We start from the raw sequence: 25,979 nt of genomic DNA, 5'->3' as shown, positions 1-25,979 counted from the left end.
TAAATCGTTCGACAATTCCAAACTTAACATTAAGCCGTCGGAATTCTATTGCAAGAATTGCCAAAATAACATTACCGAACTCATCACAACCTGAACCATCAGATATTGAGTAATGTTTATTTTGCCCTCGCTGCAAAAATAGAAAAGTAAAAGAAATTGTAATTCTTGTCATCAACCAATTTTTCCAGAGCATTCTTGTTATAATTGTGTAAAGTGCGGTGCCGTAAATTATGAGATACGGAGATTTATTGATAATATTTTTTTAATTACGATTATTTTTTTTGTATCTTATGATAAATATTATTATGTATATTATGTTATATTACTATTTTCTTATTATTGAAGTTATACTTCTTTACGCGCGATATGAGGGTGAATTTTTATATGTTAAAACCTACGATCCGGGTGCATGCGCATTATAACTTTGTTCTGATTGGATGTTCAAATGACATGTCAAAAATGATCCAATATGGCAGCTGTAGCGCAGCTGTGGTTTGGACGGTTGACGGTTTGGTTATGTATGGTTGTTGCGTTTTAAAATTTGTGGGAAAAGAAACAACAAAGGTTACTTAATAGTTATACTGCCTTTTTAAATAGTTTTCATATTATATTTTTGAAGTTATACTTCAAAATGTTTTAATTTATATATGTATCAGTGCATAAAAGGTGTGGAAAGAATACATTAGTGTTTTTAAATATATTTTTCCGCAAACGTGTTAAAAATGCAATTTTTAGGACTCCATAGGAGCGTTCAAAATGCTACTTTAAGGCACTAGTGCTTTAAAATTTTAAGGCACTGCAGTTAAAATGAATTGTCAAATTGTGAAACGTCAAAATATTTATATTTCATTTATTAACATTAATATTAATAATACAACTTGGGCAATTTGGAAAAGGTGGTTTAAAAGGTTTTTTATTATAATTTTGTGTCTTTGGATTTGTCGTCCTTGGGCGTAAAATAATAAAACATCTATTTTTATATTTCACTTGTCACCGGGATGTATAATTATGTACCTATATCTGAAAGGTAAGTAGCATGCGGCTTGATGGCCTTGTTGGTAGAGCATTGGACCAGAGATCAAAAAATCGCGAGATTGCGGGTTCAAATCCCGGATGATTTATACATTTTTCTTTTTTCTTTTTAATATTTGGCATTGAAGTTTTGGTTCATTTTTGGTAATTATTGTTAATTTTTTGTATTGTAACTGTTAAGTAAGTATATTTATTTCGTTGAAATTATATTATAATAGAAGTATAACTTCTTACGTGCGTACAAAGTACACACTTCTTCTCCTTCTTCTTCAGGTGCCGTCCTTGTTCCGAAGTTTGGCTATCATCAAGGCTATGCGTATTTTTGATACCGTAGATCTAAATAATTGGCAGCTGCTGCACTTGTACCAATCTCTTAAATTCTTCAACCATGAATGTTTTCTTCTGCCAATGGACCTTTTACCTATTATTTTTCCCTGAATAATTAATTGTAGTAGCTGGTACTTTTGTCCCCTCATTATATGTCCCAAGTATTGCAGTTTGCGCTTTTTAATAGTAAGCGCAAGTTCTTTTTCTTTCTGCATCCTTCGCAACACTTTCATGTTTGTCACTCTCTCCGTCCACGATATCATCAGTATCCTGCGGTACATCCACATCTCGAATGCTTCTATTTCCCTTGTATCGATCTTTTTCAGTGTCCAAGCTTCCATTCCATAGAAAAGAACTGACAGCACGTAACATCTCATCAGGCGAATTTTAAGATTTAAAATTAGCTCTCTTCCGCACAAAACTGTTTTCATTTTGGTAAAAGTAGCTCTAGCCTTTTCTATTCTGATCTTGATTCCTTCAAAGTACACACACATTCTTTTAATTAATAAAAAAAAGTTTAAAATCTGTTTTAAAAATTTTATTTTGTAAAGAAAGGCAAAAGTTGGATATGTGAGAGAAAATCTCACGCGCGACAACTCGCGTACAAACCTACCTACCGACCAATGACGGGTTAAGAGAAAAATGTAATATTTATAAATTATTTCTATATATAGGTCACAGAAATACATTTAGATTGAAAACATTCCTGTAAACTTTGAAAATGAACCGATAATCAACTAATATTTCTTAATATTAAGATTAACATTCATTGTATTTATAGATAGGCCTAAACGACCCACAGCTTGAGAATGATTCTCCAGACGGCCAGTGGCGACGCGTGACTTTTAAAAGATCTTAAATTAAAATTAAAAAGATCGAAAGATTTTAAAAAATCTTATTTAAAAAAATGAAGATATGGCTAAATGTATATATACACTCACCGGCACAAAATTCCGCCACCCAAAATTTTTGATTCAGTTTGACAATCTATAACTTTATTATTTGTACTTCGATTTTAAAGATTCTTGCACGAGTTTGTAGGTACATGTATTGATGTCAATTGCTATTATTCCGGTAAGAAAAATTTTTTGCTTAGATGGCATTATACGGGGGTGAATATAAGCGTTGTTTTTTCTCCTAACTTTAAAAAATTCTGTGGAACAATTGGAGGGCTGATTTTGTTTCATACTCCTTTTGTATTATCCTGGAGGTATCACTAAGGTCTTGTTTTTTTAATTATCTGAATATCTCTTTTATTGTAAGAGCTGTAATTAAAAACACTGCTTTGAAGGTTTATTTAATTAAAAATATCAAACGCACTAAAATTAACAAAACAAAACCAATTTAACAACAAAACAAAACAATTCAATAGCGGTTATGTCCACCTCTTGCAGCAACGACTGCTCGAAATCTGTTAAGCATCTAATAAAGATGTGTTTTTCTTGCCTGGGGAGTAGCCCGATATTCCTCTACCAGGGCCATAACTGTACCAAATTTTTTAGAGGCCTAGGATGACGGCAAATAGCTGTTTTTATTCATCCCTTAAATGCTCAATATTATTGAGATCTGGGCTGCATGCGGGCCATTCTAATCTTATCAATCCAACCTCAATTGTATGAGTCAATCCGTGTTTTTATTTACAAAAAATGGTACAGCTCTTACAAGAAAAAAGATATTCGGATAATTCAAAAAACAAAATGTTGGTGATGCCTCCGGGAAAATATGACAGGACTATAAAACAAAATCAGCTAATCCATTTTTCCACAGGTTGCGTTGCTACGAAAAAATACATTCAGTGACATTAATGACAATTAATGTTTTAAAAATTATAAAAGTGATGACTGTCAATCGTCAAATATTTATAAAAACTTTGTGTTTAATTGTACCAATTTGTACTTACATAAATAAATTACAATAAAATTTTGGTTTTGAACAGTTTTATTCATGAAATAATCGCAACAAATTGCACTCGAACTCTAAAATTAATATAGAAGTTTAGAGCTCTTGTGCAATTACTACTGATAATTTTTCGATAATATTTAAATCGATAAAATACTTATTTTTTTGACATATTTGCGAATATGCGCCTATATACCTACGTAGTTTTTTTGTTGAAAAATAAACATTTTCACTTGCAAGTCACTTGAAAAGTATTGACTTAGATAAAGAAGCTCTATAGAACAAAAGTTGCTTATAATTAGTCAATTTATCCATTTCCGGACTTATTTTAAACGTATATTTTTCACCCCCGAGAAGGGGTGACTTTCACCTCCCAAGTAAAAGCAACCAACGGCACAACTCCAACTTTGAAGTGGAGGATAAGTAGAATTTATATCCAAATTGCCAAGCAAATACGTCGTGACTCCAAAACGGTCATTTACTGTGCTATTAGTGTATGCATGCACTGTTTATGACAACTTACATTTGATGACTACATTATTACATTATAGTATTATTCTATGAGATGAACAACTTTCTTCGTGCACTACTAACAGCAAAGATACCTACAATTTTATTAGTACACACAATACATACATACGATACATTGTATCTATCTGATGGGCAACTTCATTTTCAATAATGGATTGCTTAAAAACCGTTGTGTATGTATGCGCAAAATAATATAACAATAACATATTTTTACATATTTTAGACGACAAGATGGGGCCCCTGACATATTGGGGCCCCTGCAAGCTTCATGCTGCGGAGGTCTTTGTTACGCCCTTGCTGAATAGCAATGGCTGGGAACTCAGTAATAGCTTCACAATTAAATGAATTATTAGAAGAAAATTAAATAAATTAAAAGAGAAAAATAATATCTACTGTTTTGAGTCATTTATAGCGTGTATCACTCTTAATATACTCCCTAACAACAACGCTGCGTCGTTTTCGTTTACTAAAGCTATCAGAATAATTATCTATTAAAAAATGATTTGCTAATTGAGATCCTTTCTTCCTTATTTCCGTATTCTTTTTTTCAATAGCTATACTTTCTTTTATCATCATCAAACAGCCAATCGCGTACAGTGCTGGATATAGACCTTCTCCAGTTCTTTCCAGTGTTCTCTGCACTGGGCCGCTTCTAACTAGTCTCCCGCTATTTTTTTATATCGTCGGTCCATCTAATCGGTGGTCGTTCCCAGCTTCTGGGCCTCCATTCCATGATTCGTCTTGTCCACCGTCCATCTTGTTTTCTAGCTAAGTGCCCTGCCCAGTTCCACTTAAGCGTCGTAGCTTTTCGATGACATCTTGAACTCCTGATCTTTGCCTGATTTGTTGGTTTGTTATGTGGTCTCGAAGGCTCACGTTCAGCTTTGCACGTTCCATGGCTCGTTGTGCAACTCTGAGTTTATTCGCGGATTTTTGCGGCAGTGTTAAAGTCTCTGCTCCATAAGTTTGTACTGGTAAAATACATTGGTTATAAACCTTTCGCTTGAGACACATGGGAATTGAACTTTTTAGAATATGGCAAATTTTACCCATGTCAAGCCTACTCGCCTCTGTATATCGACACCTGATATGAAAAACATTGTAACTCTACTTACAATGTTTTTCAACTATGGTTTAAACGACATCTATAAAGGATAACCTTCATTTTGGTCTAAAAGAGTTTATCCTATCTTATATAAATATAAAGTTATTTAACAAAATAATCTCATTGTAAGTGCAAATTTTGGATCACTTGATAGAAAAAACATTGTAACCAATCAATGAATATTTTTTATAAAAACATTGTAAGATCTATATCATTTACGACCGAACTAACTTCAACTGATGTTCACAGTGGATTGCGCGCTCAAGAAACGTCGATAGCGGAAACTTCTACATCTACATGCATCAAAGGTACAAATTTATCATTAGATACTTTTGCTAAGAAAAAACAGTACAAAAAGAAGAAAAATCTTGTAAGGAAGAGACAAAGGGATCCAAGTATTGCAAAATGAATATCTTTAAGAAAATGAGGAACACTGAACACAAAATGAAAGAATTGGGACCTGAATGTAACTATAAATGCAACAGAAAATGTAAATCGGAATTATCTGAAAATAAATAACTCAATTTATTTAACATTTTTTTGGGCAATAGCTTTTCATGTCAAAAAAGCGAATATTTATGTTGATATGACTCAGATAAGAAAGAAAGGTTGAAAAGTTAAAAGAGTCCAGAAAAAACTGGATACATGAATATAATTTGCAGTTAACAGAACATCGACAGCGACTTTAAGTTTGTAAGAAAACATTTTTGGACACTTTCAGCATAACAGATATTATGTGGTTAACTACGCCATTCAAGAAAAAATCAGACAGGAAGGTGGAGGGCAGGAGCGTGTACCTGGAGATATGCGTGGTCGCCATAAGAACAGAGCAAATACTGTAAACAGGAAAATGCACAGCAAAACCATACGGATTAAAAGAGCTAAGTCAAAACGATATCTAGGATTTTAAATCAATATTAAACAAAATACCGGATCGGGATTTAGACATAGATAAATTCCAAGTTTTTTCTATAAAAATATGTAAAGAACAACCGCATATTCTCAATTTTCACTAAATTTTATTTCTGAGCAATTATCATTTCGAAACTTAGAATACAAACCAAAATTGAGCAGAAGGGCTACCAAATCCGGGAATAAAAATATACAATGTTTATGGGAACTTTAAATTCTTCTAGAATAGAATGGATTACTTCCCATAACAACTTCAAAATATAAAGATCTTGTTGCTTTGTGCTCTAGTAAAACTATACCAGAGCAATATTGCAGTTTTTATTTTATTTATGACTCTGAATTAAAGTTTGCTAGTGATCAATTTTGTTTTTTAAATAAAATAATATAAACTGTTTTATAATTTGTGAATGTTTATTTTGTAGTTAAAAAAATCTAACAGATATTATTTTATTTACTTCTTGTTAATATGTATGATGTGAATTTTTAGATACTTGTTTGAGTAAAAAAAAACGTTTGTAAAACTAAAAATTAATCTCTTTTTTTGGACATTTACTCATTAGTTAACATTTATATGCACCTAATCAAAGACAAATACTTTGTTGAAATATCATTGTATATACCACTTACAATGATCTTCACCTAAAATTCTTAAAAAAAGTAGTATTGTAACTAGAACTAAATCAGGACCAGTAATGTTAACAACAATATGATACGTAAAAGTGAAAAGCTGAGAAAAAGTTATACCATATCGATTAAGAACATTACAAAAAATATAAAAGCTGACTCGATAAAAAAATAAAAAGTTGTGTAATAGTTATTTATGATATAAATAAGTGTTAAAAGTACACTTAAGGCCCGCATGTGAAAGTTTGCAGAATGAGCGATAGCGAGTTCTGCAATTCACATGAGTGCCTTAAAAATGTACTTTTTAACACGCATATCATACAATATTTTTTCTACAAACGTAATTACAGGACAATATCTACAAAAACTTTTACTTGAACTTGACTGACATTCCATTTTTATATTTTTTTGACATTACATCAAAATTGCCTATACGATCAATACGAATTGCAGTGCCATAAAATTTTTAAAGCACTAGTGCCTTAAAGTAGCATTTTTAACGCACTTATGGAGTGCTAAAAATTGCATTTTTAACACGGTTGTAGAAAAATTTCTTTAAATCGCTCTCCTGTAAACTAAGCAAGTGAGTTACAATGTTTTTCATATCAGGTGTCGATATCATGCGTTTGATTGTCTATGCGTATTTTGATCTCATGTCCCAGATATATTTTTTTTAATTATAACAGCATCAACCACTTTAAGTTATTAGCTGTACACTATAATTAATACATGGTTACTTAAACCTAATACATATAGTATTTTTGATTATTACATAATATGTTCACAGTTAAGTAACAATATTATAATTTACAAATTAGAAATGGGATTTACAAAATGTTAACAGTGGTTACAGTTTGATTAAATCATTAATATCTTTCAAATAAATTGTAAGCTTATACAGTGTGGTCTTAAGACTGCTTTTAGCTTGTTAAGTATTGAGTGTTTTCCCGTTTGTTTATCACTTTTTCTTTAAGGAACGATTTGTAGTCGGAAACAGACACTAAGTTCACTAACACTGAAAACGCACTTTGTATTGCTTCTCTGGTATGAAAAACTGCTTTTTCGTTTCCTTGAAGTCTAATGTATGATGGAACCCATATAAAGCCTACATGCTGCCTCATGTTCTTTAGTAAATGTAATTGTTCTTTTATTAAAATGCCTATAAGATTACTTGTATATAACTGTTCTATCGTATGTAATGCCCTAAGAGAGTCGGTAATTATAACAGATTTTGGAAATTTTTGAGTTCGAATATGAATAAGGGCTTGCATAATTGAATATATGTAGTTCTCCGGAGTAAATACTGCAAGTGGAAGATAATTTAAATTGTAATATAGTGTTCGAATCTATAACTGCTGATCCCACACCATCAATAGTTTTGGATGAATCTGTATAAATATGACAATGATCTGGGAAAGAAGCAAGTATGTTGAGAAACGATTGAACAATTGTTGCATGGGTGGTATCAAGATTATTGTATTCAGAAAGAGTTAGATCACATATTGAAGGGCGAAAATCCAGGGAGGAGAAGTGACTGTGTTTGTCTGATCAAAAAAATTTTGGGAATTAAATATTAAGGAGAGAGAGATATTTTTCTAGAGGGGGATAGAAACCGTTAACATTCCATTGAAGAATCGGATTGAAGATTTTAGTTTATTTCTTGAGTTGAATTTGTTGTACCATCACTTTCTTGATTATCGGCATCGTCTAGCATTTTGAGGATTTTGTTTATTAATTTAGTGCATTTGGTTTTCATGCTTTTTTCTGTAAGATACGGCTTAATTGTTATCATGCCAATAAAGTTGGGTACATCCGTTGGTATGTTTGTAGTAAACTTAAGGGATCAGTTGAGCTAGTACAATTTTCAAAAAAGTCAACAGTTTGTTCATATGTTAAGTTAAAATTATTTAACATATCGTGAAATATTGTTTTTGTGGGCATCATCATTTCTTGAATTGATGTGGCAGCCTCATTGTTTAGTATTGCGTTAGTAAGACGGTACTACTCAAGTTACTTTGGATTAAAAAAAATGAAGAAAATTGCTCTATAATACCTAGAAAGCCGAGAAAATACATTTTTTAAGGTATACCGATGTTGAACTTTGAATGATTTTTATAATGAATGGTGATTATTGATCATTACATGATGATGAACGTAGTTTATTTTTGAATACTCGTACCTAAGGTATCATTTTTTGCAATGTGATAGCAAAAGAACCAAAAAATGAAATCTACCGAAATTTGACCGAAATTTGAAAAAATAGGAGCAGTCTCCCGAAATTTTGTCCAAGACCTGTGAGTGGCAACAATGCTCAAATATTATATTTTCCAGGTTTAGCCATACGACTCACACTTACTCTAAGGATAAAATACACTATATAATCCCAGATACCTACGGTATCAAAAGGATTGTTAGACAGTTCACGACTATTAATCTCACTGGTCGTTCTTTACCATAAAGGTTAACCTTCCTACCATCAATGGGTAGGTACGCATTGATTTCATCTAGTAAAATACAAATTTTTATATCTTTATTGTATCGCAAATTTGAAACGTGACTTTTTTTCATGAGATAAGGTTTATACCCAGTGTAATGCATTTGCATTTTAAAATATAAATTTTGTTATTTTTTGAATTGAGAAAAATATGTCCGTTGTTTATGGTTCCACCGGTACCCAAACAAATGCACCTGCAGATTATTTTTCAGCGAAGGGTGTTTTATTAGATTTTATGGCTTCTCTCAATTCTTTGGAAACGGTTGTCGTGTAATTTAGTGTTGTACTGATGGCTTAAAGTTTAGAGTTAACAGAAAAAGATAATAAATAATAAAAAAATACTTATAGACTAAATACAATAGGGGGGTACATCGACCCGTTGACCCCCCCTGTATCCGCGCCTGTTGGACCGTCACTTAACCTTACAAACGGTATGTTTTGTAATGTTTTGAATAAATAAAATAATATTAACTTACTGTTTTATTCCATAAGGTAACTGCACTATATAATATTACTTTTTACGTATTTTAAAGTTTATTTGGATATAAATTACTATTAGTACGTTCTTTAACGGTAAAATATGCGTAACCTCTAAATTTTAAAGAACCGCTTGGATTGATATGAAATTTGTCATACACATAGCTAACAAGTCAAAGAAAAAAAGTGATATTGTGCCGATATGTGCTTTTGCCCCGGGGGTGGTTTTCACTCCCTCTTGGGGGTGAAAAAGTATTCGTCCAAAGTAAGTCCTGAAATTGATAAACTGACTAATTTTAAATAACTTTTGTTCTATAGAGTTTTTTCACTAACTCAATACTTTTCGAGTTATTTGCTTATTTGCCAGTGAATATGTTCATTTTTTTTAACAAAATAACTACGCTTTTAGACGGTTTTTTGCAAATAACTCAAATTGTAAGTATTTTGTCGAAAAAAAAATTCGCAGCAAAAATATAGCCTGTAAAAATTTAAAGAAAATGATGTATATGTCACGTTTATATACCTAGTAGAAGCAGAGTTATAGCTAATAAAAATAGATTCATATTCGTCAAATTCCAAATGGAATATTTTAACGTGAAATAACCAAAAATGAAGCACATTTCGGGGAAAACTTATTACAACTTATTTAAAGTGTTTAAAAAAGCTTTATTTTTGTTCAATAAAAAAAATTTCTAGCATCAAAAGTAAACAAGTTACGCTCAAAATAAAGTTAGTCCCTTTTTTTTGGTAAAACAATCGGGAAAATCACCCCCTAATTAGTAACTCAAATGAACTTAATCGTTACGACTTCACAAGTTTCTTGACTCGTGTATGTATTGTTTATATGATATGTAAGTTTTATCGGTTCAAAGTCCTTATTTTTGAAAGGGCTGTAGTTAAAAGTGGTTGAACGAGTCACTGATCACGAATGTACGCAAATTTAGAAACAGTAAATCTTAATCAATTTTTGTCTAACAGAAAAACAAAAAAAATACATGATATTCAGAAAAGCAATGCTGACTTTTTTTGGTTTTCAAGATTTTTGGTATCTCTAACAATTTTTAAGTTATTTTGAAAAAAAGCAAATTTTTCAAAATTAAAATTTTTAAAAATTTTACTTTAAAACAAATTTTTTTCCAAAATAAGCACTTTGAATCGATGAAACTTACAGATCATATAAACACAACATAAGTAAAATAATTTGTGAAGCGGTAACGATTAATTTCATTTACGTTGCTAATTGGGGGTTGTCGTCCCGATTATTTTTGCCAAAACAAAAGGGACCAACTTTATTTTGAGCGTAACTTGCTTAAGTTTAATGCTAGAAACTTTTTATAAAAACAGAAATAAAGCTTTTTTAAACACTTTAAGAAAGTTAAAATGGGTTTTCCACAAAACCACAAAAAGTGCTTAATTTTTTGGATATTTCACTTCAAAATATTCTATTCGAAATTTGGTGAATATGAATCTATTTTTCATTGGCTATAACTCTGGTTTTACGAGGTCCAGAGACCTAACGCGTACACCATTTTTTTTTCTTATTTACAGGCTATATTTTTGCTAAGAACGTTTTTTTTTCGACAAAATACTTACTTTTTGAGTTTTTTGCGAAAAACCGTCTATAAATATAGTTATTTTGTTGAAAAATGAACATATTCACTCGCAACTAACTCGAAAAGTGTTGACTTGGCGAAAAAGCTCTATCAAACAAAAATTACTTAAAATTTGTCAGTTTATCCATTTCCGGACTTATTTTGGACTTATATTTTTTCATCCTCAATAAGGGGTGAAAGTCACCCCAGGGCAAAAGCACACATCGGCACAATATCACTTTTTTTCTTTGACATGTAAGCTATGCGTATGCCAAATGTCATGTCAATCCAAGCGGTTCTTTAAAATTTAGAACAAAAACCGTGAAAGAATGGACTATATGAAAATGATGATTTTTTGGGACTGAAATGTAAACACTGTTTGTGTTACCATGTTCAGGACCGGCCTCCGTCCCAGATATTTGTAAGTGTCTGTTTGTTGTATGTTATTATTTTCAATAGTTATATTTTCACTCATTACGAGATTTGTTATAAGTTTATTTTTCTTAAAGTTTCTTTTTATTCCTATTTTTAATCTCTCTCAGATAGAGCTATAAGCGTATCATAGAAACTGTATCCTGTAAGTTATCTGCGATTAATACAACATCATCCGCAAACTTCAGTGGTACTTTCTCAAATCTCAGATCCGCAAACCTCATAGATACTTTTGGAGATAATTACTTTTACACCAGGACTAATTTGTAAAAAAACGTGTATTTTTGGATGTGAGAGGTGGCATTTGGATTTTTGCAGATAAAGTTAGGTGACATCTTCAGTAATAATAATTGACTTATGCTCCTTCTCAAATATGCCCGGAACATTAATAAAAAAATTAAAATATTTAAAAATTTCGAAAAACATAGATTTTTTCCTGTTTTCTTTGCTTATAACTTTAAAACGGTTCGTTTAGGAACAAAGTCGTATAGAAATAAAATAAAGATAATTGAATTTGGTATGATATACGACCGGTCAAAAATGTCTTAAGGTATTACCTTTTCTACAATATAGCAATAAATAGAAAATAAGGGGCAAAATACGCCTGTTGTTATTCAATGTTTCTTAACCACTTTGGTGGTACTTAGAACCTTAGTATTTCGCTTAGAAATGTCTTATAACTTAGTTAAATGGTCTATCAAATTTCATTAAAATCGACCCAATATATTTTGCATAATAAATTTGCAATATAAATATTTTTAAAAAAGTTCAAATTTTTTAAAATCTTTCTGAACAAAAAGTAGACTATTTAGAACTTGGCTAATTTTTTTACATATAAAGAGGTGCTCTACCTATCTAATACACTTTACAGAATTAAAATCAGATTATTTAAAGGGCCTCAGCAATGTTTTAAAATAATAAAGAATTTTTTGGCTTATAAAAAAATAGCTTTGTTTAATAATAAAAAAAATTAATTTTTAGCAATGCAAATAATTAAAACCGGTATAATTTGACTTAAACTTTCAAATGCTGTCAGCAGAATTGCTATTTTATTTTTTAACCTTCGGATGACCAAGCGGGGGATAGTGACCCCAGCGTATGTTTTTCTTTAATAAATTCAAAAGTATTTTCAATTTTTAACTCATTATTTTTTTATTTGACTTTAATATTATTCTAGATATCCTCATATTTTGAAATAAAAAAAAAATTCCCTATATTTTACGAATAAAAAATATATTCTGAAGTTGATGTTTAGTAAAATAGCGTCTATTATGTGTAATTACAAGTAGTTTTACGCTAATGACGTCGACTTTGCAATGTAACAAGACACTTACTCAACATACACACTACACATGACACTAATACTCATGTTGTGACTGGCTGAATGATATAAAGTCCATGCCAAAAAAAAAATTTAAAAATTAAAAAAAAAAAAAATTATTTTTTTGTTAATTGTCATTTTTCACATTTTTGACCTGGGTCATTTTTCCCCCCTTGGTCATCCGTCTAACAAAAAAAGGTTGGTCATCGGAAGGTTAATCAAAAGCTATTCTCGTTCAGAAATTGCAATTTTTCGATTTTTGAATGTTCCACCTCGTTTATCTCGAAAACTATGCATCCTATGAAAAAACTTGTAAGAACATTGTTTGCTTAGAATTGCCCAAGAAATGCAAAAGAATGTTTTATTTTGCGAAAAATCGATGTTATGTAATTCCTCAAATTCTTTGTTTATAACAATCTTATCGACATCCGGATCAACTGTTACCCAAAAAATTCGTGTTCTACGGGTCAAAATACATAAAAAACTTGGGTAAGTCCATCTAAATAAAGGAGCCCGTAGCACCCCCCCCCCCTGGACACAGCACTAATTTGATTATAAGCCAAAAAATTGTTTATAAATTTAAAACATTGCTGGAGGCTGCCTAAATAATCCGATTTCAATCCTGTAAAGTGTATTAGATAGGCAGAGTGCTTATTTATATGTAAAAAAAATTGACAAATCTTTGTATGATCCAGTGTTTGTTGGGCAAGATTTTTAAAAATTTTAATTTTTTAAAAAAAGTTTAGATTGCAAAATTATTATGCAAAATCTAGTAAGTCAATTTTAATGAAACTCGTTGGACGGTTTTAGCACATTACAAAAATTTTCTAAGCGGATTAGGAAGGTTACAAGTGTAACCTAAATGATGGAAAAACATTGAATAAAGACAGGCTTGTTTTGCCCCCTAATTTTATATTTATTGCTATTTTGCAGCAAGGGTGTTAAATTAAGACATTTTTAACCAATGGTATTTGATATAAAATTTAATTATCTTTGTTTTATTCGTATACGACTTTGTTCCAAAATGAATCGTTTTAAAGTTATAAGCAAAGAAAGTAGAAAAAAAAACGAAATTTGTTGAAATTTTTAAATTTTTTTTTTTTTTTATTAATGTTCCGGGCATATTTGAGAAGGAGCATAAGTCAATTATTATTAAAGAAGTTATCACCTAACTTTATCCACAAAAATCCGAATACCACCTCTCACATCCACCTAAAAACAGATCCTTCCTGGTCTATTTCTTTAGTATTTTTTATCATAATTTTGTGTTCACAGGTACTTTATTAGTATTTATATTACCAATCCAACCTAACATGCTTATTTACAACAAACAGTAAGAAAAAAATGGATACTAATACTGCAAATAGTTACCATATTTTATTTAAATTATACTGTCATAATAAACAAAGATATAATAAAAAAGGTAATCAGAAATAAATAATTTTAGGAGATTCTTTTGAACTTATGGATGGTATCTTGGGTATGAGTCTTTCACCATACTCGGATGGAGGACAAAGAAAACTATTTTATCATGGAATGTCTAGTCCTACTGAAAACTGGATATATACAGCTCACCTTAGAAATGAAAGCCTATCGCGTATCCCACAACCTCAACTGTTCCATGTGAGTATTTTGCATAAAGTTATTGATAAGTAACCTTTCATCTATTTAGGGATGTAGTATGTAGTTTTATTCTCTATGTCATCTCTTTTTTTCCTAGTGAAACATATATTGTAAACAATAACCAAAATACCTTTTTTCCGTCTTGTAAAAACCTATTCAAATCAAAATGATATCAAAAAGTACAAAATAATAAATACAGCCGATAAGGTCATCATCACACAGCCAAATTTGTCCACTGTCGGACATAGGCCTCCTTAAGGTGTCTCCACCCTTCTCTGTCTTGCAAAACTGCAATCCAGTTTGTCGCTATTCTTCTAATGTCGTCGCTCCATCTGGCAGATAAGGTAACAACAGCCAAACACGGATCCCAGCGCAAATAACTTTTAATTAAACAAACTGGACCATGAAGTAAAACCACTTCTATGTAAAAGGTATATTTACTAAAATTTTTAAAAATCCCAATGGATTGAATAAAATGTGTTCATCAGAACGTTTTCGAACCTATCGGTCCATCATCAGTGAATTAGAAATACTTGCAAAATAGCCCCATCACCAAACAATGGTTGTGATTTTAAATCAATCTACATTGTGTTATAATAATATTGTAAAGGCTAAACGCCGATGTTCAAAGATATAACCTCTGGGAGCATGGTGATGCTCTACCCGAGGACCCAATCAACCATCTTAGGTCAACGATGACTACCAAGACTTGATAGTCATAGTCATCGTTGGCCTAAGATGCTCGGGTAGAGCACCACCATGTTCCCAGAGGTTATATCTTTGAACATCGGCGTTTAGCCTTTACAATATTATTATAACACAATATAGATTGATTTATAATCACAACCATTGTTTGGTGATGGGGCTATTTTGCAAGTATTTCAAATTCACTGATGATGGACCGATAGGTTCGAAAACGTTCTGATGAACACATTTTATTCAATCCATTGGGATTTTGAAAAATTTTAGTAAATATACCTTTTACATAGAAGTGGTTTTACTTCATGTTCCAGTTTGTTTAACTATAAGGTATACAGCCAACCCAGGGGACTACCCCTTTTAATTTTAATTATATTAAGTGTAACCGAGTCGAAAATAATAGGTATAGTAATTATTCATATGTAGACAGAAATTCATATTTTAGAACGCAGATATTCCATATAAATTCAATGGATGAAAGTGAGATAATGGCCGGTTTCGCCAACGACAAATATAGTAGTTTATTCTATGAATAAAGTTATTTGACCAATAAACTGACATTTTTACATTTTACTTACGTCAAATATAGCCCAATAAATGACCGTTTTGGAGTGTAATTTCCAGGGGCAACTCCGAATTGCATGAAAATTTGGATTTAGCTTCTACTTATTCTCCACTTCAAAGTTGAATTTGTGCCGTTGGTTGCTTTTACTTGGGGGGTGACATTTACCCCTTCTCGGGGGGTGAAAAACGCGTGTTTAAAATAAGGCCGGAAATGGATAAATTGACGTATTTTAAGCACCTTTTGTTCTATAAAGTTTTTTACGTAAGTCAATACTTTTCGAGTTATTTGCGATTTAAAATGTTGATTTTTCGACAAAAAAACTACGTTTTCAGACCTTTTTTCCCAAATAACACAAAAAGTAAAAAAATGTTTTCAGCGAAAGTGTAGCCTATAAAAAAACGAAAAAATTGGTGTACCAGTAAAGTCTACAAATTGAGAAGAAGCAAAGTTGTAGCTCATGAAAAATACGTTCTTATTCGTCTAATTCCAAATCGAATAATTCAACGCGATATCACCGAAGAAAGAAGCGTTTTTCGGGAAAACCTTATTAAAATTTTTAAAGTATCGAAAAAAATCTTAAAAATTGTTTTTCACAAAAGTTTACAGCATCAAAAGTAAACGAGTTACACTGAAAAAAAAGTTGGTCCTTTTTTTTTGTTAAAAAAGTCGTGAAAACCTCCCTCTATTTAGCACCCTAAATGAAATTAATCGTTTGGCTTTACCATCTATTTTAACTGTATGTGTACTGTTTATATGATCTGTAAGTTTGATTGGTTTGATGTGCTTATTTTGGAAACATTTGATTTTATAGTAAAAAATATTTTCTAAAATTTTAAATAATTTTATAATAATTTTAAAATAACTTAAAAAGTATTAGTGATAAGAAAAATCTTAAAGAGTAAAGAAATGTAGGTTTTGCTATTATAAATATGCCAGTTTTATTCTGTTTCTCCGTAAGACAAAAATTGGTTAAGTATGGCTGTTCAAAATTTGCATACACTCTTGACTAGTGATCCATTCAAGCTTTCTCAATTATAACCCTTTCAAAAATAAACATTTTAAACCGGTGAGACTGACAGATCATATAAAAAATAGATAGGTAAGTAAATTGTTTGTAAAGCGGTAGCGAATAATTTTATTTGGCGAGCTAACACGGCGAGATTTTCATGATTTTTTACAAAAAAAAAGAGGGCCAACTTTATTTTGAGCTTAACTCACTTATTTTTAATGCTAAAACTTTTATTAATAATTAAAACAAAGTTTTTATAAACACTTTAAAAAAGTTTAAATGGGTTTTTCCCGAAAAGTGCTTAATTGTTCGGTGATTTCACCTTGAAATATTCGATTTGGAATTAGACGAATAAGAAAGTATTTTTCATGAGCTACAACTTTGTTTTTATTTGATTGAAAGACTTTACTGATACACCATTTTTTGGGTTTTTTATAAGCTACACTTTTGTTAAGGATATTTTTTTCGATAAAATATTTACTTTTTGAGTTATTTGCGAAGAACCGTCTGAAAACGTAGTTTTTTTGTCGAAAAATCAACATTTTCAATGGCAAATAACTCGAAAAGTATTGACTTACGTAAAAAGCTCTATAAAACAAAAGTTGCTAAAAATCAGTCAATTTATCCATTGCCGGTCTTATCTTGAACGTATGTTTTTCCACACCCGAGGAGAGGTGTGTGTCACCCCCAAGTAAAAGCAACCAACGAAGTGGAGGGTAAGTAGAACCTAAATCCAAATTTTCATGCAATTTGGAGTTGCCCCTGAAAATTACACGGTATCGCCGAAATTCCCGTTCATTTACTGGGCTAATAAGACTTATTTTATTTATCAAATAATTAGTTACTTTTCGAATAAATTGGCAAGTTAATCTCGCTGTAAATATCTGTAAGAAAGTAAATTCGTTAGTTTAACTCGAAATTATCAAAAATATGTTGAAACAAAATAAAACTATAAACGTCTAATAAATTTTATTCGACGAATAACTATTCATTTATTTATTTGTTGTTGGTGAAACCGACCTAAGCGGCAAAATTAACGGAACACCACCAGATGGGACGTGTTAGATGTCTCGAATTTCCTAAACCTGTTGTCCGATTTGAGTGATTTTTTTAGTATGTTATAGCCTTATTAAGAAAATCAATGCAATAATTTTGTTGCCAGACAGGTGAATGTCATTTTATACCGGGTGTCAATCATACTGTGTTTTTTTTTAAGTTCGGAACGCCCTGTGGAATATTGTAGCATATATAAAATATTGAAATTAAAACTCAATTGTAGCCTTAAGCTTTATTAAAATTTTCTTTTTTGATTCATTTGCTTATGTTGGACAATAAATAAGTTTGGTATGTTAACAAGCTGTCAGGTTTTTCATCAATAAATCCTTATTTTCTGCTTAGACAAGCCTAAAGTAGGCTATGAGAAATTAACAATTTAATAGGTGTCAAATTGTTAACAGTCAAAAAGTGACTGGTTTGTTTTGAAAATTAGTAGATTTATTATTTAAAGTGTCAATTGAGTCCGTATTTTTTTGTTGTTTGTGGAAATCGAACGAACTACAAGGAATTTGACCCGCGATGAGTTTGTTCAAGCAGTGATCTTTATAGCGAAGGACTTAGCTAAAATACCATACTATCTGCTCCTTATATTGGTAACAATTTTTTGCTAATGCACGATGATGCAAGACCTTACGTTCACGAACTGTAACCGAATATTTACAACAGGTAAGTAACTCTAGAGATTTGGAATGGTATTGATCAAGACCAAATAGAATCAAAAAACAAAATGTTAAGAAAGCCTACATTGAGTTTTAATTTAAATTTTTTATATATGCTAGAATATTCCACAGGGTGTTCCAAACTTTAAGGAAAAAACACAGTATGATTGTTACACCCGGTATAAAATGACATTTACCTGTCTAGCAACAATATTATTACATCGATTTTCTTAAATAATAAGGCTATAACATACTAAAAAATCACCCAAATCGGACAACAGGTTTAGGAAATTCGAGACATCTTTTAAGTCCCAATCTTTTTAAGTTAAATCTTCGAGTCTCATTTTTAAGGTGGTCCGTTAATTTTGCCGCTTAGTGTATAAACTGAGATTATTTATTTCACTTAACTTCTGTCTTTTTTAGATGACCTACTATATAGGCAACCTAACATACATTTTTTATGCAAGCACAATTTTTGTTAAAATTTTTACTATTTTTATTCTTCTTTTTTTGTAGTTAGATAAAATAAACAATATATGTTACAATTTTTCGATAACAAAGTCACATCAGCAAATAAAAAAAGGACGAATTTTAACGTATCGTAAGGAAACTAGGTAAATGAAGAATGCAAAAAATGGAGCTTGGAGATTTTTTTTTGTTCTGATTCTGGCTTGGTTTGTAACCTTTAGCCACGTAATTAAATATAAAATTATTATTCATTCATAAGTACAAAATTGTCCAGTATATACTTAAAAATAAAGAATAATAAAAAATAAAGCTTACAAATAACAATGTCTACTTACTCTGTTAAGAGCTTGGAGTTCAATACAAAAAAAATCCTTCCCATATGAGCACAATCGGCAAATATTCTACTAAAATTATAACGAATATTCACATATGTATGACCATTGGACATGTTATTTTTATCCATTATTTCCGACGGAGGCGTCAGAGTTTCTAGACCCCTGTTGCGCTGCCCACTTACAGAAATTCAAAAACGAATAGCGCTGATTTACGAGCTATACTTAAAAATAGGGATATTGAATCCGTCTTTGCGGCAGAATTATTAGCTATTTATGAGCTTTCGAAGTGATATAGTTTTGATTTTTGAGCTCATCCCCTTCACCCCCAAACAACCCTTTAATTCATTCAACTTAAGAAAAAAATGCTGAGGAGATTTAAATATATTGTATAGCGAATATAATTTTTATAGCGTATAAATTCTAAGCATCAACTCTTATATCACGCGTCTTTCGATTTTTGAGCTACAACCACTTCGCAAGAAAACCTTACCCAAGTAGCAATTTGTCGACGCGACAACGTTGTCTACCGCGTGGCAACGTTTTGTTACAACGTTGTTATTGCCTAGAAGACGACCCAATTCTGCACTAATTTGGTGGACGATTTTTTGAGTTGTCTTGACGTTGCCTAGGCAACCTTAAGCGTTGCATAAGACAACGGAAGCGACTATAAAAGTGCCTGCGTGCAATGGTTGCTCAAAGAGTCGGGACTGGTTATGTTTTTTTACCTATATAAAAAGTAAACTATTTTGACATTATATCAGGTATTTAAATTTATATAAATACATAAATAAGGACTAAAACAAAATTACCTGATGTGAAATTTATAAACGCATCTCAGATTACCGTCAAATATGGATATTCCACCTTTAAAAAAACACATGCGCTCACTTTTTATCACCTTTTTAACAAAAAATATGTAAATTTAAAAAATCTAATTTTAATATAAAAGCCAGAATTTATGTTAAAGATGTTTTGTATAAATTTAATGTATTGATGGTGCTTTTAAAGGTATTAGAAAATGCCTGCATTTTTTATGTTTTGTGTTTTTATTTTCTTTACATCCCAAAAAAACCAAAATGGTGCATTAAACAACATTACCAATATTACTTAAAATATACCTTATTACCAACCATAGACGGATGAGACAACCGAGAAGTCCAATCGCCGACCAAACACGGCCTGGACCGACTATCCCAACCACTTTAGAACGCACCCTCTTATTGGGTGACAGAGGTCATGTGACCAGTGCAATGAAGTGCATCATTCTCCTTAACAGCGTTGCCACATTTAGTAGATATCTACTGTTTTGGTATATTTTTGATATTATTTAAAAAATTCTAGTAGGCAATGTTTTTTATTAGATGTTTGGTATATTTCAATATTTTGTTATCACTAAAATAAAATTTGCTTTTTAATAGTATTCACCCCATTTCTAAATTAATTTTCAGACATTTTGTTACAATTTCCCCAATGTCATTACCGAATATAAGATTCAGGACGTAGATGATGATAATAGATGGACAGAGAAATGAAACTGGTAAATACCAGATCTAAATAAGGAAATCTTCATATAATTGGTTTGGAGAATTTTCAAAATGATTGTAACGCTCGGTTTCATAATCAGTTTTTTAAATTTTAAGTTGGTACCTACCTTTATCACAATTCATATATGGGTAAATGTCAACTTTAAAGTGAACTTTACTTCACGGTTATTAGACTTTATTACGGTTGTCTTGTCCGACGGTGGTGGGGAGACTTATATTTTTCACTTTACGTCACAAGAGTTTACATTCCCATATTTTTAAATTATTTTCGATCACTGAATGTGTGTTATTGTGTATATATGTGTATTATTTGTGTTATTATGAAATAATAAGACAAATAGTACACATTTTATCTTATACCGGGTGGTGAATCGTAAAAAGGGCCATAGGAAACTCAATGTAAAATTCTGAATTGTTGAATTCCTGCTTCCCTAATTATTCTACATCAAAAGTCATGAGAGAATACTTGTAGAGAATTAAAATCTGTATTAAAATCAACAGTTAAAATTGTTCTACGATTTAAATGCATTCCAAAATTTTTAAAAATATGATACATTTGCCACAATAGGTATGCGTGTAAAAGTAAGGCCACACGTTACTATTTAACTGACAGTGCTCACACCATTGACTGAATAAAAAAATCTTTATTATTAATCCTTTCTCCGCAACTGAGGGTATCAACTGTATTGTTTTTAAACAATAGATGATAAAATAAAAATATTGACAGTTCAAAAATGTGAACATTATTGTATTGTGTGTGGCCTAAGTTTGGGCTGAAAACTAAAATGTATTACATTTTTACAAAATTTTGGAATATGTTTAATTACGTAGACCAATTTTAACAGTTATTTCCAATACAGATTTCAATCCTCTTCAAATAGTTTCTAATGTCTTTTGATGTAAAATAATTATTAGGGAAGCTGGAATTCAACAGTTCAGAATTTTACATTGAGTTAATGCAAAACTTTGACGCATGTCAAAATTCTCAATGTGTTTTAATTGTATTCATTTTTTTCGAATCCTGAGAAAACTAATAAATATTTTTGAAAAATTTAAACTCAGAATGAAAGACTACATTATTACCGAGGGCTGAAAGTTCCGGAAAACTTCTATAATGTTTATTTTAATAAGTTACAGGGCTGAAAATAAAAGAGAAGTGTGATATTTTATTTCATATATTTCATTCAATAGAATCTGCTTGTTTATTCTAAGAGGCTTTCCGCCCTCGGTAATAATGTAATCTTGCAACCTGCGTTTAAATTTTTCTAAAATACGTGGTTTTCTCAGGATCCGAAAAAAATCATATTACGATTCAAATGACAGTAAACTCTCGTGACGTAATCTCACCCTTAATGTTCATTGGTTAGTCGATTTTGGCAACAGTAGTAATGTCTAAGAACCGTGACTACTTAATGTTTACTTTAAGTGATTATGAAACCGGGCGATTTTGACAGGTAACCGTTAACATAGATTTTTACTGTATTTACTGGGCCTAAAAAGAATCTACTGATTTCTATTGATTTTTTTGAAAGCAAAACTACTATCCGCTGCAAGATAATTCGGATGGAATTCAGACAAAATATGTACAAAAAGTACATATTTTGTCGGAGTTTCAGCCAAATTATCTTGCAACGGATATAGTACTGAAAGAGTAAGAACTTGCCTGGCAACCCTGTCTAGCAAAGCTGATACAAAGATTTAAGCTTATCAAATCTACTGATAAAACAATGGACAATGGAGAAACCAGCTAATAAAAAACAAATAAACAGGTTGTTAAATAAATCGAAAATTTCCAGCAAAATAAAATATAAAATAGTAAGAAAAAGGTAAGGTTATAAAGTAAATTTTTTTTGCTCCTGAAGTTGCCGTAAACGTGTCACACATCTATAGAACTATACGTAAAGGCCCTGGGGTCGTGAGAGACAACTACCTAGTCGGCCAGAAAACCCATGGGCGTAAATTAGTTTAGCATTATGACGTTTTTAAGTAGTTGCGATTGTTGAAAAAACTTAACTGTGATATGTACTTGTCACAATAGTAATAACTTAGTTGCCCATATAACTAAAGATATTACTTAACGTTGTAACATCGTAATGTCAGTCGGGTTAGGGGTCGTTGGCCGAAACAACTGAAAGTCCACTGTGGCAACGTTATATACAGTGCATTTGTTTGTACTGACAACCAATGCGTCGAAAAATTGCTACTTGGGTAAAACCCCGGCTAAGAGAGAATTGTACTTGAAATGAATAAAATTAATTATTTTGCGATTACATATCGTTTAATAATTTATGAGCTCGCAAAATACGCGCGTTTTGATCATTGAATTGCAATTACTTTTGTATAGTGCAGTCACTGAAGGTAAAAATCAACTATTACCTTCGATTTCGGTGAACCTCCATCGATTTTCACGAAAATTTGTAAGTCGTTTGAGGATACCTTAAGAAACAAAAGTGAGATGATGCCAACTTGCGCTTTTACCCTGGGGGTGGATACCACCCCTTCTCGGGGGTAGAATCATTTTAATAATAATCCCACAAATCAATATAAAGACAAATTTTAAGCAAAATTTTTTATATAAAGTTATTAAAATAAATCAATACTTTTTGAGTTATTAAAGATCGAAGATTTTAATTTTCGTGAAAAATTAGAGTTGCAATTCGAGTCTAGTGGCCTGAATTATTTTAGTTTGAGTTTAGAGATAGTTTTAATATACCTATGCATTCTCTGATGATATACTAACAAGTTTTGAAACCGATTAGAGTGCTTATAGCGCTCTCTAAGCGAACTGAAATATAAAACTGCTATGGTTTCGTTTTGCAACGAAATGAAAATGTTTATTCAGTTTTATTTTTAATTTCTATTTGCTTACTCCTATTTGAGTATGGGGGTCCATTTTTCGTTGGAACTTTTCCACGCTGGACAGGTGAGATGTGAATTGCAAATTTTAGAATTCCCTTATGTTCTTTTGCTCCAGTATCCGTTTGGTTTGCATTTTTAGAAGGCACGGAGGTGTAACCAGAAAAATTGTCCCAATAAGGTTTTCAATTTAAATATAGGTTTTCAATTTAATATTACATATTTTAAATTTTGTTCGATTGAAAACTTTGACTTGTCTTATTAAATAATTTTAAAAACGTTATTTTTTTTTTAATTTTTCGTATATTTTTTACACGGAATTTTTTTTGAAAAATCTCCTTTTTTATCATTATTTGATGCTATATATGATATAACATTTGAACCCAAAAACCCCCCTGGTTACGCCACTGAGTCGGCCTTCGATTACTCGAAAATCCGGCTATCCCGGACCGATTTTTATACGACAAAACAAACATTTTTTCAGTTTGACAGAGTTTTTTTCCAAGAAATGAACAATACTGATAGTGCAGTCACTGGAGGTGAATATGAGTTATTACCTCCGATTTCGTTGAACCTCCATCGATTTGCATGAAAATTGGTGAGTGGTTAGAGGATATATCAAGGAACAAAGGTGACATGGTACCAACTTGCGCGTTTACCCTAGGATCCCACCCCTTGTCGGGAGTGAAAATTTTATTAAAATAACCCCATAATTCGATAGAGGGACAAATTCTAAGCAAAATTTGTCATATAAAGTTATCAAAATAAATCAAAACTTTTTGAGTTAGGTATTAAAGATCAAAGATTTTAAGTTTTCGTGAGAAAAATGCATGTTTTTAACTGATTTTTCATAAATAACTCAAAAACTATAAATTTTTACATAAAAGGTATTATTACCAAAATTGAAACTAATAAAAAATGACATAAACTCCTTACTAGAAAAACCTTTTAATGTTAAAAAGTGAGTTATAGGTAATTGAATGTATATTTTTTCTACGTTTACCCAAATCTAACTATTCAAGCTTAAATAACGGGAAAATGATACATTTTATAATATAAACTTATTAAACATTTGTTAAAGTACCTAGAATTATCTATCAAATTAGCCTCCGAACAAGTTGATAGCATTAAAATTTATCAGCATTTGATGATAACAGTTTCGATTGAAGGTAAATTCAAATAAACTCTCACCTTCATCAGATTGTAATTTGGGTTGTATAGCCGTGATGACAATGTAAAAAAAAACCATGTCATTTTTTATTTTGAAAAGTTTATTTTTAATTCGTATAAATTTTTCGTTAAAATGTACTATTCTCGAATTATTTTTTAAAAATCACCAAAAATATGCATTTTTTATGTAGCAAGTGAAAAATTTCAAAAACTACCGAGAAAAATCTTTATAGCATTTTGAATATTATGTTATTTAAAGGTTAAATAATATTTTCATCCCATAACTTTTATAACATGTGTGCTATATAACTTTTTGTAATATGTTATGCACATGTCAAATTTCATATCGATCGAAGCGATTCTTTAAAAATTTTACCAAAAACCGTTAAAAAATGGACTATACTAAATTTACAATCAAGAAGCAGTAGAAATAAACAAAAACGAAGACACGTTAAATGCTACTAGAAGCACCCCTGAATATCATAATTTACAGTGTATATTATACACTGTAAATCCCAAATCATGATTTCCAAAGTTTATACATTGTAGGAATTATGATTCGGGGGTCCTCCTAGTAGCATTTAAATTATCTTGGTTTGTTTATTTCTACTGCATCTTGATTGTAAATTTAATATAGGTACTTCTAATTTATGTACAAGGTAAAAGTTTCCGTATATAAACATAGTTTTAAAAGTTATGCATCACTTCAAATTATGCTCATTTTCATACTAGTCGGAGAGATAGAAGCGGATTTTGCTCGTGCTAAGTAATAATGAAAAACTATACGAGGATATGTTGAATCAGTTGTGTATATGACTTTCCCCAACAGGCGGAAACCAGAGTGGGGGACGAGGGTAGTTATAAGGGATCAAAGTCGCGGTTTTTATAATTTTTTTGTGACGCTCATGATCGAGATAGTGCACCAAAATTTGGGAATAAGTAGGTCATGACGTAACTTAAGTAAAATCTCCAGGGGCGGAACGCTGCGTGGCCGACAAAGGAGTGAGGGCAGAGGTGAACATAAAAATCCCCTTTGGGGATTTTACTTAGTTATGTCATGCTCTACTTATTCCCAAATTTTGGTGCACTATTTCGATCAGGAACTCACAAAAAACCCCTTATAATTTTTATATTCACCCCTATCCCCCTTTATCGGCCACGCAGCGTTCCGCCCCTGGACATTTTACTTAATAGTTACGTCATGACCTACTTATTCCCAAATTTCGGTGCACTATCTCGATCATAAGCG

The 25,979-nt window shown here is 31.2% G+C and overlaps 1 protein-coding gene across 2 annotated transcripts in view; it reads left to right on the top strand.

The window, feature by feature from the left end:
- Positions 1-25,979, top strand: part of LOC126887830 (protein yellow-like) — a 127,134-nt gene that overhangs the window by 63,737 nt on the left and 37,418 nt on the right. For both annotated transcript variants that reach the window (XM_050655698.1, XM_050655699.1), the window contains one exon: positions 14,194-14,369. In XM_050655698.1, coding sequence (XP_050511655.1) covers positions 14,194-14,369 — 176 coding nt within the window. The remainder of the gene's footprint in view (positions 1-14,193; positions 14,370-25,979) is intronic.

This window comes from Diabrotica virgifera, chromosome 7 (genome assembly GCF_917563875.1).
Source record: "Diabrotica virgifera virgifera chromosome 7, PGI_DIABVI_V3a".
Classification (NCBI taxonomy): Eukaryota; Metazoa; Arthropoda; class Insecta; order Coleoptera; family Chrysomelidae; genus Diabrotica; species Diabrotica virgifera.
Note: the sequence above shows the minus strand (reverse complement) of the source record. Positions and strands in the feature narration are given on the sequence as shown.